Here is a 16394-nt window from a genome sequence, read left to right on the forward strand (position 1 = left end):
CTGCTTCCTGCTAAACATGAAAGGAGGGTGCTTGCAACAGACCCGCATCAAAACTTAAAAAACCATTTCACAACCCATAACACTGTCACCTTTCAAAAGGCTTTAAAAACACCAACACTTTCAAGTAACAATATTCTTAATGCACACAAGCCAGAGAGCAAGGTACTCACATAATGTGGGTGGGAAAAAAAACCCTCTAATTCCAAAATTCTTCATTAAACATAAGAACAGTTGTTCCTGATATCCCCTCATAACATTTCTGCTCAGTCTCTCAACGTGGGGTATTCTGCTCTTTCTGCTAAGTGATGTTTTTCTTTGGTTTAATCCACATTGTTCTGACACCCAGTTTTCAGATGATACCTCTAAAGTGACCTCCACCATCCCTGCTGGCTCATCTCCTCTCACTGGGAACTCCTGGGCTAACAGAAGCCTATTGCCAACCACATAGCAGTGAAGTATTTGGGAGCAAGAAGCAGCTCATAAATCAGAGTGATTCTACCCTCAGGGTAAAGAGCTGATCACCCTCCTTAGTGGGAGTCACTCAAAACAATGGTGGAAGTTTATTGTTTTTATGAAGGACTGATCTCCAGAAACTGAAAAGCAAGAAGAAATCAGAAGGTTCTCCAGTCCTTAAGTTCCATCCAGACATCATATGACTCACAATAAACTTCATGAAACATTGGGAAAAAAATCACTCATCCCCCAATTCTCTTGGGAAGCTCACCTAATTGTACAAAAATACAAAATATTCTCCACTCAGCACTCTATCACAAATGCCCCACAGCACACTAGTGTAATGGGGGTCCCTCCAGGACTGGAGCTGGTAAGCTGTCAACTTCCTCAGCTGCCCCTAATTTTTTATCACCATTACACTCAGTTCTCTGACTACACATGGTAAAGCCCAAAAAGCAACTAATATTACTTTTTGGGCTTTACCATGTGTAGTAAATGTATTTTACTACAAGTATTTTCTTGCAAACCACTACTGTGGGCCCACGGCTTCTGATACCTTTGGTCAACATGGTGGAGAAATTCAACACATCCATTTTTCTTCTCTCTGCAGACACTGACAGTAAATAAGACATTACCTACGAAGACTAGATTATATAAAATATTCAAATTATGTGAATTTAGATATGCTTGTGTTTTAAATACCCTTATCTAGATTGCAGTCATGAGATAAAAGTGTGCGCCCACTCCCAACCAAAACCTCCAACACTTGTAATAGCTGAACAAATATGTCCAACTATTAAATGACCCGTAAATGCTTTCTCAAGGACTAATTCTTCCAGAACACCTACATAATGTTTGTTTTCAGAATGAACTAACTTCAGTTGCTGTTGAAGCATTAATTCCCCTGGATCAGTTAACTGTTAAACCCCTATAACCACATAACTCAAAAAACCAGTGTGTTGTTTTATGAATGCAATCTCTTCTATGCATTCCTGAGTACAAAAAAGATCAAAAGCAAACTGCAATGATTTTGGCTGACCAACAGTATTATGGCTGATCAACTTACACAAAAAACAACTATCTACTGTGGCAGTTCACTCTCAGCTTTTGCTCAGACTATCCAGGAGCAGTGTGCTGCTGTTTTGGAAAAACCAACACCAAACCAAGCTATTCACTCCCCACCCCACTCCTACTCCAAAAAATCAATCAAGGGAAATTCTCTGGTGCTCAAAATTAGCTTGCAATCTCTGTGAAGATCTGCAGCTAGGTCATTCTTCTGGATCCGACCAGGTTGCTACCTCCTATGGTGTTTAACAGGGATTTTTACCTGGCACACATTTTCCTCTGAAACATCACACAGCTTCCCAAAACATGGGTTATAGTTCTCCCTATCACCTCCAGACATCAGCAACTGCTTATTACAATTTCTGGCATGCATGCCTGGTTCCACCATCTCTGACACACTGAGGCCATCCAATATTTTCAGAATTGCATCCAATAATGCATGTTGATACCAACACATAACCCACATCTTATCTTCCCAAACAAAAAACCTGTACCCAGCTGAGAACTTCTGCTATGCCATCAGACCTGAGGAATTTATGCAGTAACACCTCAAATTATCAACCATAGCTGTGATTTTTCTCTTGAATAGAAAATTTATGGGGGAAAAAAAATAGTAGCAAGGAATTAAGTAGCAACGGAATCAAATTTTTACATCTTCCACAAAATGATGAGCACTTGGTTTGTACCCCAGGGAAAAGGGACAGTAGGGAGGATAGAAGAAGAAAATCAATATTCAGAGAAAAAAGGCTGCAGGAAAAAACTGAAAATATGAAAAGATAAAGTCTCTGTGCTTAGATACCCTAGAAAGAGATTTCTGAAGAATTTCACTGGTGCACTATATATGCTCCCTATGTGACAGGGAAATCACATCTTCCAAACTGATGAGATGCCACAGACAGTATTTGCCTGCTACAGGGCTCCTGCAAAGGATCACACTACTGCTGCTGTTTTATATTAGACACTGAACTGTTATACTTGCACTGAATTGTTAACTCAATTTGGGGACAGAATAAATTAAAAATTCAGCTTCTTAGAGGATCTGCTAGAGTGCTGAATCTTTCCAATGGCTGGCTTCACAAGCTGGTAGGTGCTCTTCACCTCCAGCTCTGTTTATGTAATTCTTTAGAGCTGAGTTAATTATAAAAGGCCAAATGGGTTAGTGAAGGTGGAGTCAGCCAGAATATTAACTGCCCAGAAAAAAAACCTGCAAAAGGTAAACAACCAGCAGCACTTCCTCTTAATAAAATAATAAAAAAACCCCAATGTGCTGTAATTTGAGTATCTGCCAGTGGCTTTTGTTAAAAATATTTTAATATTAATTTTTAAGGTTCTGCTGTCTGCTCCAGCACACCACCATGCTGTACATCAGTTCAACATGAGGCAGAGAAGCAGGTAGTGCTAAAATGCAGAGAAAGAAACTTCAAGAACAGCAGGGCTGCCTAGAAACGAGCTTCTTTTCTTGCCTTTGAAATGGCACATCAATAGATCAACAACAAAACACCAGGAACACAGGCCTAGAAATTCTAAGTATTACACAACTGCTCTTCAAAAAGAAACCAAGTAGTGCTACATCTGTAGCCCATGCTCAACATAAAATAAGGCAGAACTTACAAAATACACCCCTTTAAAGATCTGTGCAAATGGAACATTATCACAGCACACAAGCAGCACGTCAATGCTGTCCAGCCACTGAAGTTTACTCCAAAATTTGTATGTATATTCTTACAAGGAAAAGATGGGTATGGTATTCATGTGAGCTCCAATTCCATCTTATAAACTGGTGTATATATATATGTATATGTATGCATATATAGTATCAGATTCCAATGCAAAATCTGTAAGAACCATATTCTTTTTGAGACATTTTGGACAACTAACAGTTGAACCTGGAAGGCTCATGCCAGATGAAAAAATCACTAAAAATCAGCAGCAGGCTTTTGGTAGTGGAGGGATTCCAGCCTTACAGAGCAGTATAGGAGGGGCTGTGCCAGGTGTGCAATCCAGGACAGAGAAATCAGGTGAGACAGAGCAGGAGCAGCAGCAAAGGCACCACCACACACTGATGTCCATGTCCCCTACAATCAGCAAGGGCTGGGGAACATAATGAATGTATGTTTGAACAGTTTGGTATTTGGGTGTTTTGCAGGAGCCTGGGATTGAATTTCACTGAGTTTTTCTGCTGCTCAGTCTACCCCATGGGCTGGGAAGAAAGGGAGTTTATATTACATATATTCAAACACAGACCTTCAGGTTTATTTGTTTTTCCAATAGCAGAATCAGTAACTAGAAGTTTGCTAACTGAAAACTGAATTGATTTAAATTCCCCAACAGAAAACTTCTTTTAACTCACAAGAGCTAGGCAAAGTGTGTGGATGAAAATAAAATAATTTACAGCATTTTCAGTAAAAAAAGAGCACAGGTCAATATATTTAAATCCAACATCTAACATCACATTCCTAACCCATATTTAGCAGTATGAATGAAACCCTGTTACAGGAGAGCATTCCTATTTTGGGAAGTCTTTATGCACACTTTTTACTTCATGTGAAAAGGAAAGCACTTAAATTATTTCCTGTATCAGGGGCCCATGTATGCTGATTTTCAAAGGCACTGGGTGTATCCCTTTGAAGTAGATTCTCACTAAATCAGTGTTAGCTATAAACCAAAATAACACTGCCCTTGCTTTACAAGAAGTTATAAAGACAGTTCATTGTTGTTTATGAGCAAGTATTTTAATTAAAACAAACACATTTCTCAGCTTAATGAAAGAAAAAAGCTAGCCATAAAACACTAATTAATCAGCACTTGACATCAAGCACCAAATTCTTCTTGTCTCCAATTTAATTAAGCATACAAGATTATATATGCATACACATGTGCCTGCTTATTAGATTTGCCATTCTACTACACTATCTTGACTGTGTATTAAAAAGTTATTAAGAAGAGTAATGCCAAGTTTTTATTTAATATGAATTCAACACCCATCTAACTGAAAAGATTTGAGATTCCCAGCTCCAAGTTTCCCTTGCAGGTTAAAACCTGTTAAACCTCCTGCCTTTCACTAAAACCTTTCAGCCTGCCTTCAGCAGCTGCAAAAATATTAATGTAATTACAGGTTAGAAATCAGGATCCCCACTCAAAGGAGCATTACTCTGGTATTGTGAGAACAAAGTCCTGCTCAACAACACGTTTTTATTGCTGCAGTGAGGGCTCTGAGGCAAAACAATAAATGCATGTGGGACCCTGAAGAAGTTATTAATTCATCTTATGGAAACCCAACCAAGTGAGGTTAAATATATTCTGAGATAATATATGTATCCTGAGAGTTAAAACAGAAGGTAATGTAAAGCTATCTTTTCTTTCATTCTCCTCCCACATCCTAGTGATAAGAGCCAAGAATTGAGAAAATGGAGTTCTTGAAAAAGCAACATATAAAACATTCTTAAATCAGCATATTGTTTACACCAGTGAATTTATACTTATTCAAAAGCCCTCATATTAATCTTCTATGCAAATATGACATTTCCTGGACTTATAAACTAAAAAGGTGTTAAAACCAGGAAACAAGAGAGGGTTTGTGCCTAAGAGCAGCATTTTGTCCTGGCAGACTCTTTTCTTCCCCTTCCCAAACTCATAATTCAATTCTCATATCAGGCATGAAGTGAAATTACAGCTCAGTGTGGCAAAATTAGTACCTGACCTTGCAAAAACAAACAGCCTCCCTTTGTAACGTGGCTCCAAGACTTGCAATAAACCCTGTCCCTTAAGCAGTGTGCCATGTATAGCCAGGCCTGCAGAACTGCACTGATGTTGCTCAGTTAGCCGCAAGAAAAAATGCGAGGAAAAATGGAAAATAATCTAGAACAAACAGATTAGATCTGGAGATACTAGTCATAATGTTTTCTTCCTTCCTGTATTTTCTCTGCTTAATGCTCCCCTCCTCATCACATGTTTGTACTAAAAGCAGATTTCCCATCTTCTCTTTGCAACTAGCAATCTAAGGGGGAAAAAAATAAAGGAGAGGAAAAAAAAGAGAAAGATTTACTATCTCTTCACATTCATTATAAAAGTTTCCAGGCACAACAAATCCTGTGGGCATGGAAAAATGTAACAGAGCCTCTTCGTCAGGCTTGAGGTTGCTGGAGGATAATCAGTAAAACATGTCTTTCAAAATCAGAGGGAAAGGCATGAAAACATTTCAGAGAGAAAATCCCACCAAATGATGCAAAAGGATTGTATTTGGGAAAGGAGAACTGGGAAAACAAGGCACAGGATTTGTCATGAGTACAAAGAGCTACTTATTTTGCAGAAATATTACTGCAAGCAGGTTTTCTGTCTAATTGATTAGATGCATGTACTACTGTTTGATGGAGTGAGCAGCTGTTTCTTCAAAGAACCACAGTGATTTATCTTTTGATTCTGGAAGATTACTCATGTAGTATACATAGAAGAAAAACTGCACTCTGCAACTTTAAAGGTTTCCCAAATGACTACCTGAGCATCAGAGTTCTTAGTGGTACATGGTATATCCTACCACACCAGGAACAGACACAAAATACATCAATAAGAATGAAGAGTTGGCCTAGCAGGATACACACTGCTCCCAGAGTGGAGCTGTGTTGCTGCAAAACTTTTGAGCTCACATCATCGTCCAATTCACCTTGTTTGAAATCTATGACTATTTCTATGTATAATCTTTCATCTTCATGAACCACAAAGATCAACAAGTTTCAAGTAAATTCAGCTGATGAAATGTGGTCTGTGTTGCAAATCAAGTGATAGTTATGAAACCCTAAAGGAATTACTCATGGTCAGCTTTGTGCTGCCTTCCTTGAGTACTCTGTCTGCTCTGGTTTCTAACACCTTACAGTGAGCCAGAGAGCAGCACCTAAAAGCTGCCTTTGAGAAACTACAGAGAAGGACTACCACATCCTCTGAGAGAATTTCCTATGCCCAAAGGATGGAATGTCCTAAAATACAGCAAAAATTACTGCTGGAAATGTGGTGCTATGGAAACTGACAGGTTAAAGACATTAATGAGCTGACAGTAGCAGCAAAATGACAAAGGTCCAGAAGATAGCCAATGTTTTTTTTCATATTTCTTTTTAGTAGACTCTCAAAAGAATAAAATATGTTTTGATTAAACTCCTGAAATGAGATGAGCCTTTCCAATTACTCTAGGAGCTACAGAAGTTTGTTAAGTACTGTGAATTGCCTTCACCAGCAAACCAAGGATCTCTCTTGTCTTGAGGATAGAATCTATGTAATGCAGGAACAATGGCTTAAATATCTTACAACAGCTATTTGCAACTGAACAACAAAGGTATTGAAATAGATGGATAAAGACAATCTTACTTGAGCCACAAAGCATTGAGATACAGCTCAGAAGAGCTTATGTCAATACTAATTGGGAAAAACTCTATTCTGGATAATGAGAATGAACAGGTTCAAAAGGCTAAAAATAACTCCAGGTTTGTTATGTAGCATGAAGAGTTGGAGCTGGAATCAACTTCTCCCTCCTGATGGGGAACAGACTGTTTTCAGGTAGACATGGTAACTGCAGGTTCCTCCCTGCCTTGCACACTGGATTGATACCTCCTCCCCCACAAAAAGAATGAGAAACACCACAGGCACAACAGTGATCAGTCACCAGCGTGATTATACCCTCAAGTTAAATGCAATCAGTACACTGAGATATGGGCAGAACCAAAACATTCTTTCCATTCATCACTACATTGTTTGGAACTTATAGTAACTACAGTTAAATATTATGAAGATTATCACTGAGGAATTCAGAGTAAAAGCCCTCACTATGAAAAATAAAAATTTCCATACAGGTGAGGAAATGAGTATTGTCTCACCTCCATGATCCCATTGCTTCTGGAAAGCACTTACAGCCAATTCCCAAGGACAGAAAGGCAATTCAAAGCATATAAGTTCACTCAGCAGAAATAAAAATTGATATTAACTTTGTTTCTTTGAAAGGCAACACAGAAGGCCTTAAAGTGGCAAGGAAACAGGAACTCTCACCAGCTGAACTGGTGAATAAGTGATTTACCTTTGTTACCTCCAAGAGAACAGGCAGCATTTTAGCCACAAAGGCAAATCTCAGGAAGGCTGGAGAAATGAAGAAAAACATTCTGAGCTGAAGATCATGATAATTTAAAATAAGAGACAGCCTGTCCTCACTGCATGTTAATTCAAGCATTTCCTCAGCATAGGCACACAGACAAGACTTTTGCTTAAATCAGGCAATACTTTTAACCCTGAGCTTGCTGGCCCAGCAGCACACCTCAAACACCAGTGATTCCTTCCCTGCCAATGTAGCAAGGCTGCTGCTGCTGAACAACTGCTCAGCAGTAAGAACATAAAGGGAGAAGAATAAACAAGCCAAAATAAAGGGCCACACTGAGTCACACTACAGATCATCTTACCCAGTTCTCCTGCCTCCCAGCAATAGCTGAGATAACAATGTTACACCAGAGCAGGCATGGAGGGAGCAGTGCTTCTCCTGAACATTCCCTCAGCGCCCAGCAAGAGCAGTTTGGGGATTTCCTGAGCCAAAGGTGATGGGTTTGCACTTAATAATCCTCCCTGGATTGTTTCATCAGTGCAACAAAGTAATCTGAGTAAGCCTTAAATGGAAAGAACTGCCAAAAGCCACAAGAAGGAGTAAAGGAAAAAGACTGGCAGGGGGAGTTAAAAATTCAAGTGTCCCTGGCAAGAAGAAAAAAGAAAACCACCACACAAAACTTTGGTTTTACATTATCCACTACTGTTCAAGAATTTCTCAAGAGTTTTCTTTTTCAGTTCATGTAATCACAAGATAAGAATCCTAGAGGCAGAGTTATTACATAGAAGTTCAAGTACATCAGTTAAGAGAAGAATGTGGATTTTCCTATGCTGGGGAGAGCCCAAATGATGTTTTTTATTAAAATATTTCAAAATAATAATTATTTTGCAAACTCAAATATTGAAGGTGTTCCTAACTTAGTTGGAAAGTCATTATGCTTTGGCTGGACTTTAGCACAGTATTTACCATTCTGACAACACATAAAAGAAAATGAAAACATTTTCTCTGTTTTTTAGGCCTACAGTGCTTAGCAGAACACAGCAGAGATTTGATACAACCTTGCTGAACTGAAACTATAAACATGTAACAGGCAAAGCTCTTCCAGTTTCAGAAGCTTACTTGATTTCTTCTGAGCATTATGCTTTTCAGGAAGCAGAATGGGAAGTAAGTGTTTTTAAGTATTTTTTAATTTATTTTTTCTAGACACTCTCTAACAGCAGTGGGTATAAGGAAAGACCAGTAAACACAAACCCTGTCCTGATTATCTATAAGAGCCCAGGAGAAACGTGGGTATCATGAACCTCCCACCAAGCTGCTGCATTTGTGTGCAGCTCTCTTCTACGTATCACAGTCCTGACTATTTTATCCCAACAAACCTTAAGGCATACTCATGCCTTAAGGTTTGTTGGGATAAAATAGTCTAAAATTTCTTGACTGAAGAGATTGTGTTAACAGTGTAGCAAGGTAGAGGTAAAAAAAAAAAAATAAAAGAAAAAAGGTGGTACCATCGTCAGAGAGCAATTTTACTATCTCCTCTTACCCACCATTGATTTGTAATTTGTATTGACAGGATTCCTGCCAACTTAAGACACTACTAGTTAATGATATGAATTTCCCTCTGGTTCATCCTGAAAAAGATACCAGCAATAATAAAAACTCCATTGCTAGCTACATTCAGTTGCAGAGTGACTTCAGGAAGTAAATTAATATTTTTAAAATTACAAGCTAAAGAACCAAACTTTTTCAATATACCAATCATCAAATACTGGATGGCTTGATACCTGCATCAGCTGATAATTTTTAATTTTTACTCTTAATCACAACATAGTGGATTTCAAGATCCTACTATTGACTAATTCCTAATAACTCCAGAGTAAAATTAAAATTATTTCCATTCTGGCCCCAAGTATTTCCAGCGATCACAATTTGATTTACAGCACCATTCAAGTATTAGCAGTATTGATGTAATGCAAACTGAGAGAGTGCAGTACAAATTCTAGCTTTTTGCAAGCCAGTAATGCAACTGCCCCTTAAATGCATTAGTTAGAAGCTCTTACTTTCTGCCAAACCCAGCTCACATTGTCAATCTTGCTGATTTCAGTCAGGCTACCTACTGAGTGAGGTTACTCACACAAGATAGAATCTGTAGGTCTAGACCCTTCCATCCTGATTTATAAGTAAGAAGCACATGAGTCTAAGCAGGAATTTAACACTTACGCTTCCACAGTCTGTTCCTCACCATCTTCATCTGAGCTGCTACACGTTGCATCAGAGTCCAGGTCCTTCTCCACACGGGACAGCAGCCCTCCAGTAGAAAGTGCAAAGCCACGGATTTCACCCGGTGCGACGCTAACTCCGTTCTGTACATCCACACTCAAACTACTCTCCAAAGGACTTGTGCTGTTTTCCGGCCAACCTTCAGTGCATCTGAGGGAGCTATTGCTCAAAAATTTAGCTGGCTCATGGAAAACCTTCATTCTCTGAAGCTGATGTTTCACAAAGCATTTCAGCTGCTGATCACAGTGTTTGATAACGTGCTTTGCCAGGAGCATTTGTAAACGCTTCTGAGTTCTTTTGGCGCGACTGATTTCCATTTGTTGCTTAGTGACACACTGGAGTAAGCGAGCATACACCTCCTCCTGGGTGCAGCTCAAAATCCCTTCTGAAGGCCCGTGAAGAATTTGGTGTAATAAATCCCCTTTTATTGTTTCAGTGCAGACTTCCAAAGCCCTACCCAAAACCCCATTCTTCTTGTACCATTTACCATTTAAAAGTTGCATTTCTTCTGTGTTACTGGATTCAGTTACACTTGAACCTGAAAGTCTCTGCATTCCTGCCAAGTTTGGAGATGTGGTCTCTGAAAACACCGCCCCTTTGACCTGTTGCTCAGGTTCTGAGGGAGTAATATGACCATATGATGTGTCAGCCCCATTATGTAATGACTTTCTCATCTTGGAGCAGCCAGGCTCTCCTGCTTTCGTTGGCTTACCAGTTTTGTTGTTAAATGCAGAATTTGTACTCATTAACAAGACAGACTGATAGCACTTGGAGGATGGTGGGGAACCAAAATGCTGCACACTGAAGATATCATTCCTGAGGTTGGGCTCAGCAGTGGGGAACCCCAGGACTGAGCAAGTAATCCGTGCGATGGAGTCCTCTTTTATCTTCTCTTCCACTGCTCTGGAATTTTCCATGCACAAAGCTGTATCAGACTCCATAGCTCTAGAGGACAAAGAAGGTGACAAGTGGATACCATGACCTTTTGTTGTTGCCTCTCTGAGAGCTGGTGTCATTATAGCTACGGTAGGTAGTTTACAGCAAACCTGAAAATAACATGGGCCATGTAAATTTTCTCATTTTCATGACAAAGTACAAATACAACAACTCTGTTAGGCATTTCATTCTCTCAACGTCATTCAAAAATTCCATAAAAAGGGACGTTATCTAAAGAACACAGACTATGTTGCCTCCCAAGTCAAACAAGAACACCCTTTCTGTTTTTTCTTTATTTCATTCAGAGGCTGTTCCAAATGCAATGAAAGCCTTTACATCTCAGGGGAATAACTGTTCATACCTCATTTCATTTTTGATTCTATCAGTCTGAGAAATAAGACCCAAAAAGTTCAGGTCTGTCATCTAACCTTGCCCAAACTGAAAAACATGACCTTGAGCAATGTGACTGGTACTATTGTGAGAAACTTATTTACTGTAAATCTATATAAAGAAAGCATTTGATGAACTATTATATATTCTTATAACTACACATTAGAAACCAATCAACAAAGCTAATGCTTTCAAAATAGAAAACTCTAAGTTCTGAAGTTTCTTACCAAAATAGAATTCTTGCCTGTGCCTTTGGATACCACTCTATTCATCAGACACTGTCTGTGTAATACATATAATTATTTTTCATAACAAATGAGAATGACAGTCCTCCTTGACAAATCCTTGTGCTTGTGGCTTGCCAATTAACAAAGGGCTCCCAGACTTTGGGATCAGAAGACCAATGTCAACCTTCACCCCCTCTTGTCAGCAGCTGTGCTGCCAAGTCATACTGTATCTATTCCACACAGGAATCACTTGCACAGTACTTACAACTTTGTTTAGATGGTCAAATAAACCAAATGAATGATTTACTTGAACATGGCCTGCAGAAGCCTGAAAGGTAAGTTCCTGTTTCTTCATTAAGAAGCTAGAGACAAAATCAGAAACCCTATGAGAGCAGTAGCAAAAGTGAGTGCAGCACAGCAATGCCACAGTAAATTCTGTTGAACTGTGTACTAGTTGAGCAGCACTTCCAGTGTCCTCCTTTTCATGTCTCCAGTTTCCTTGATCTCCCCAGCAACTGCCTAGCTCAGCAACTTTCAATGCACAGATCCCATAAGGGGTCAATGATTCTGAGACTACCACATATGGATCTTAAGAAAAGATCTGTCTGAAGCCTTAGCTTGTTTATAACTACAGGTTTTTTACACTGAAGGTGCAAACATTAAAGTGAGATGTGGAAACCTAGGGAGCTGAGAAATACCAGTTTGGATACTTGCTCCTTAACCCTCAAAACATGAAGCAAAACATAGAGAGCCACATGCTCTGCTACTGCCTTACCACTCTCCCTATGCTTTATTCACCTTTCATTGCTCCATGTGTACCTCATCCACAAGGTTTTCATCTCTGCACATCACCCTCCTAGCATCACTGGCACCAGGTTTGGTGGTCTTATTGCTAATCATAAATGACACCATTACAATCCCCAGGATTTTAACCTTTATAAATAAGCCAATAACTTCAGCCTAAAGAGGAGCTCAGCACAAAGTCCTCCCAGTGGACAGCTGTTCAGGAAGAACCCCATTCTGGGATTAGACAGGGGAATGCACTGTTGAGAACTGGAGCCCCAAATCCTAAAGGCTCTGGTGACTCAGTAATGCTCTCAGCACCTGGCTGACTCCTGTCTTTCCTCTTGTAAAAGCTAGCAGGCCTGCAAATCTGAAAATCCAGCTGAGTGTGAATTCAGACACCAATGCCTCCCCAGCCCTAACATAATGGCAAATAACCATAGCAAGTCAGAGCAACTGTGCATGGCTAAAACATAAGGGGAGAGAACTGAAGAGTTCCTCTGTGGGGCTAATGTGAGCTCACGAGTCCCTGTGTTTGACTCTCCCCGAGAATTCCAAGAAGCTCTCCAAGAAAAGCACCATCAGCCTGGTATCTACATGCACCTAGCAATGTATTTATAACTGTTCCAACTTTATCATCCACCTCCTTTAGTGGTTTGGTTTAGCAGGCACAGGTTGCTACTCCTGAAACCCAGGAAACATCCACTTTTGTTCAGGCAAAAAAGTACTTGGGAGAGGTGGATCACATTCCTGTATGAAGATGGAGGTTATTCAAAGAAGTGGCAGCACAAAACTTTATAGTGCTGTGTTTTAACTTCATCATATTCCCTCAAACACCACATACCCTTTTGGTACAGTTTCAAATTTCCAAAATTGTAATGAATATCATTACCAATTTTTTTTTTTAATCTGGGGGAATTCTTTTTAACTCTTCTAGTGAAAAGAGGGGAAGAATCAAAACACCCTCATATGGAACACAAACACTGAACTAAAGAGCATTGACAAATCACTCATTTGGAGTGCCTGACCAAGCATGCTTAAACTACAAAGCAGCTAAAAAAATAAGTAAAATGCTTTTTAAGAGGGAAATCACTCAATTAACCCCTTACCCAACAACCTGGAAATTTCATACAATGTTTCTGCTCTGAAGACAGTGTGAGACACTCAGGTGTGCTCATGTCACTACAGTGACATCAAAAAGAATTTAGGCTGGTACTGCCACAATGTCCAGTCCTCAGCATTTCTCCAAGTACACACACACACACATAAACAAAAATGTCACAGGTACAGGAGCAAAACAAAGTATCTGCTGCAAAAAAACTATAAACAATTTTTAGTACAAGTACTTGGCTTGAAAAAAGTTATACAATTTACATTTTTACACATTCTATTTAATTTTGGCAGAAAACTGCACAAATTATTTCATTCCAGCATATTGGAAGTGAGTTTCCAGAGCAAAATCTACTATCTTGGAGGGGGGAAAAAATAAAGGCAAAGAGGGAGGAAAACAAGTTCTGCAAAATGCTATGCCAGAAAAGTATTTTCCTTCTGGGAAAAGCTTTTTTGTCATAGGTAAACCATTTCACAGATTTCTTTTGCATTGTGTATTACTAGAGGTTTCAAAACCAGAACAGCTGAAATTCTGCTAAACTGGCAAACAGTTCACTTTTCATCTACTATATAAACATTCCACTTGACAGACTAAAAAATACTGTAAGAAGAAAAACTGACATTAAATAAGTACTGGGGAAGGGAAGAAACAAGTACCAGACAAACACAGTAAAGGAACTGATGTTTAAGGTGACTTTATGCTTATCCTCCCCTAATGCCTTAATTACCCAGGAGGATTTAGCTGGGAATTGCAGTTTACCACAGCAGGACCTGCACCCTGCTCCCTTCCACCACTGCAGCTACAGGTTCCCAGTCCCCCAGGCTCCTGCTCCTCTACCTCTCCCTCTGCTGATTTCTTTTTCCTTCCTTGACACTTCTTCCTCATACCTTTTCCCTACCAGGCTTACCTCAACAGAATCTGCCTAAATCCTGAAACTAGCGTCTTCATGTTGTGATTAGCAGCACCCTATTAAAAGAAACACAACAAAACCCAGCCACAACTCAGCACACAGGGTGGCACTCCCTCCCTTCACAGCTTTTGTTTACAGTCCTTTCACTTTTTGACTCTTCTCCCCCTTGCATAACGCTATCACTTTGGTTACACAACACTGCAGACAGTGTTCTGGGGGATTTTTGCTTGGGGGGAAGGATTGCTTGGTCTTTTAGTGGATTTTTTTGTTTGTGATCTTTTCGCTTCCAATGACAATAAAACTCCACTTGCAGGAGGCTTTTTAAAGCTCCTCTGTAGCAGCCTTCTCTCCTTGTAAATTGAGTCATTTTTCCTCATCATAAACACCTTAAATTTTCTCCTTAATAATAAGATTCCTTGAGACCAGGAGGAGATTTTTACGATTATTTCTTTTTGTTTTGAAACTCAGAAGCCTACAAACAACATCTCAACTGAATATGACTGTTTCCAGTTTATTCATAGATTAACAGTGTTTCAGATAAGCCAACTTCCACTGTTTATAGACGGCATTTCAAAAGCAAAGCAAAGTCCCTGACAGCAGCCAGCCCCTGGTGAAACACCCAAAATGAATCTCAGCAAGAATGCTCAAAAACGCTGTATTTCATTAAGGCCTCTTAGAGACAACCTGCAGAAGAGAGGGCAGCTACAAAAGCAAACTGCAGCACAATTGCCAAAATCTGGTTTCCTACAGCTTTGTGCTGTTTGTCCTGTAATCCCCAGCCAGCTCCTCCTGGGCAGCCTTCCTGATAATCACTGGACGAAAATAAAGTGCTCTGGCAGGCAGGCACTGCTGCAGCACTGCCTCAGCAGAGTGCAGCACATGGGACCTGAGCCTGGCCAGCCTCTGCAAGCCTTGCCTGGTGGCAGGCATCCCTCAGCCTTGAACTACCCCTCCCAATTTTTGGAAAACCTAGAGGATGGTAGTGATTTCTAAGAATAGCAAGAACAGCTCGATAGCACAGGGTGGATTTTCTCATGGAATAGTCTGCAGCAACGACCCTATAAAAGATATTGGTCCCACTGGGCATGTCCTGGTTAGGAGTATGAAAGGAAAAGGAAAGAAGCCCATGTTTAATAACACACCTGGGAGCAGCCTTTAAGAGTGAGAAAAAAATCATTTCAGTAGGCAGCTTTTGTTTTCACTTCAAAAGCAGATCAGTTACCCACAATGTGTATTTAAACATTTTAGTATTTTGTTCTATTAATAGATTGGGAAAAAACCATAAAGCTAAACAGGATTAGTGGGGAGTCTCCACGTTCAGCACTGCTCACTGTGCAGGCACAACTATCCAGACAAAACATGCTAGTGATTTGTACACCCCAGAAGATAAAAGCACAAATTCCTCCTACTTAAAAAAAAAAAAAAAGCAAAACAAAAAACCCCACCAAAATACAGCACACTACCATCCCCCCCCGAAAAGGATCTCTCTTTGAAGACTAAGAGATCTCCATTTAAGGCAGACCACCCAAAGTTTCAATCATACAAAACATCCAAAAGGAGGCACTTCAAGTGGAACTCATCAGTACTAACTTATGGTAAAATCCATGACTCATTTAAATATCTGAATAGGTTTGTTTTCCTCCTTGTTCAGATCTGCTTCTGAAGAGAAAATCGATAAAATTTCCAAGTATATTACCACATCATCAACTAATTCTTCTTCAGTCTATAACATCTTATTTGCAAAGCAACATCTGAAGTAATTTTTAAAGTATGTTAAATGCTTTTTGTAGTACAACAGGTGCCTCTGTAAGAAAGTTGCACATATGGCTCTAACATGAATATCTGCAATACTTTCTGGTACCTTTCATTGTAAATTCCATATCAACGTTCCACTGACCCTTTTGAATTTCAGCCTTTGAAGAGAGGTCTATAAAACCTGGTCTTAAATGAGACCCACTCAGCTCTTAAGATACTAATTAAGATGACTGGAATTTAAGCTCCTCAGAACATTCCCCAGGATTTCAAACCATGGACCAATACAGCAGGAGAGTCCAAAGGCACACAGAATGCTTTCGGTGTAATTTTTAGTATTTCCTTTTTATTAAACTAGCACAAAAAGGAAGTATTTACCCTTCGACAAAAGGCATACTTTAATAATTTGATTTTTAA

At 39.6% G+C, this 16394-nt stretch overlaps 1 protein-coding gene across 4 annotated transcripts in view; it reads right to left on the reverse strand.

Moving 5' to 3' along the window:
* The window catches only part of KANSL1L (KAT8 regulatory NSL complex subunit 1 like), a 56167-nt gene extending 45278 nt beyond the window's left edge, over positions 1–10889 (reverse strand). For all 4 annotated transcript variants that reach the window (XR_014616297.1, XM_084209208.1, XM_084209209.1 and 1 more), the window contains exon 1: positions 9809–10889. Coding sequence is in view for 3 of the 4 variants with exons in the window: in XM_084209208.1 (XP_084065334.1) it covers positions 9809–10884 (1076 nt within the window). In the remaining variant the exon portion in view is untranslated. The remainder of the gene's footprint in view (positions 1–9808) is intronic.
* Positions 10890–16394: the final 5505 nt, after the last annotated feature.

Source organism: Fringilla coelebs (genome assembly GCF_963513975.1).
Source record: "Fringilla coelebs genome assembly, chromosome: 7".
In the NCBI taxonomy this organism is placed as follows: domain Eukaryota; kingdom Metazoa; phylum Chordata; class Aves; order Passeriformes; family Fringillidae; genus Fringilla; species Fringilla coelebs.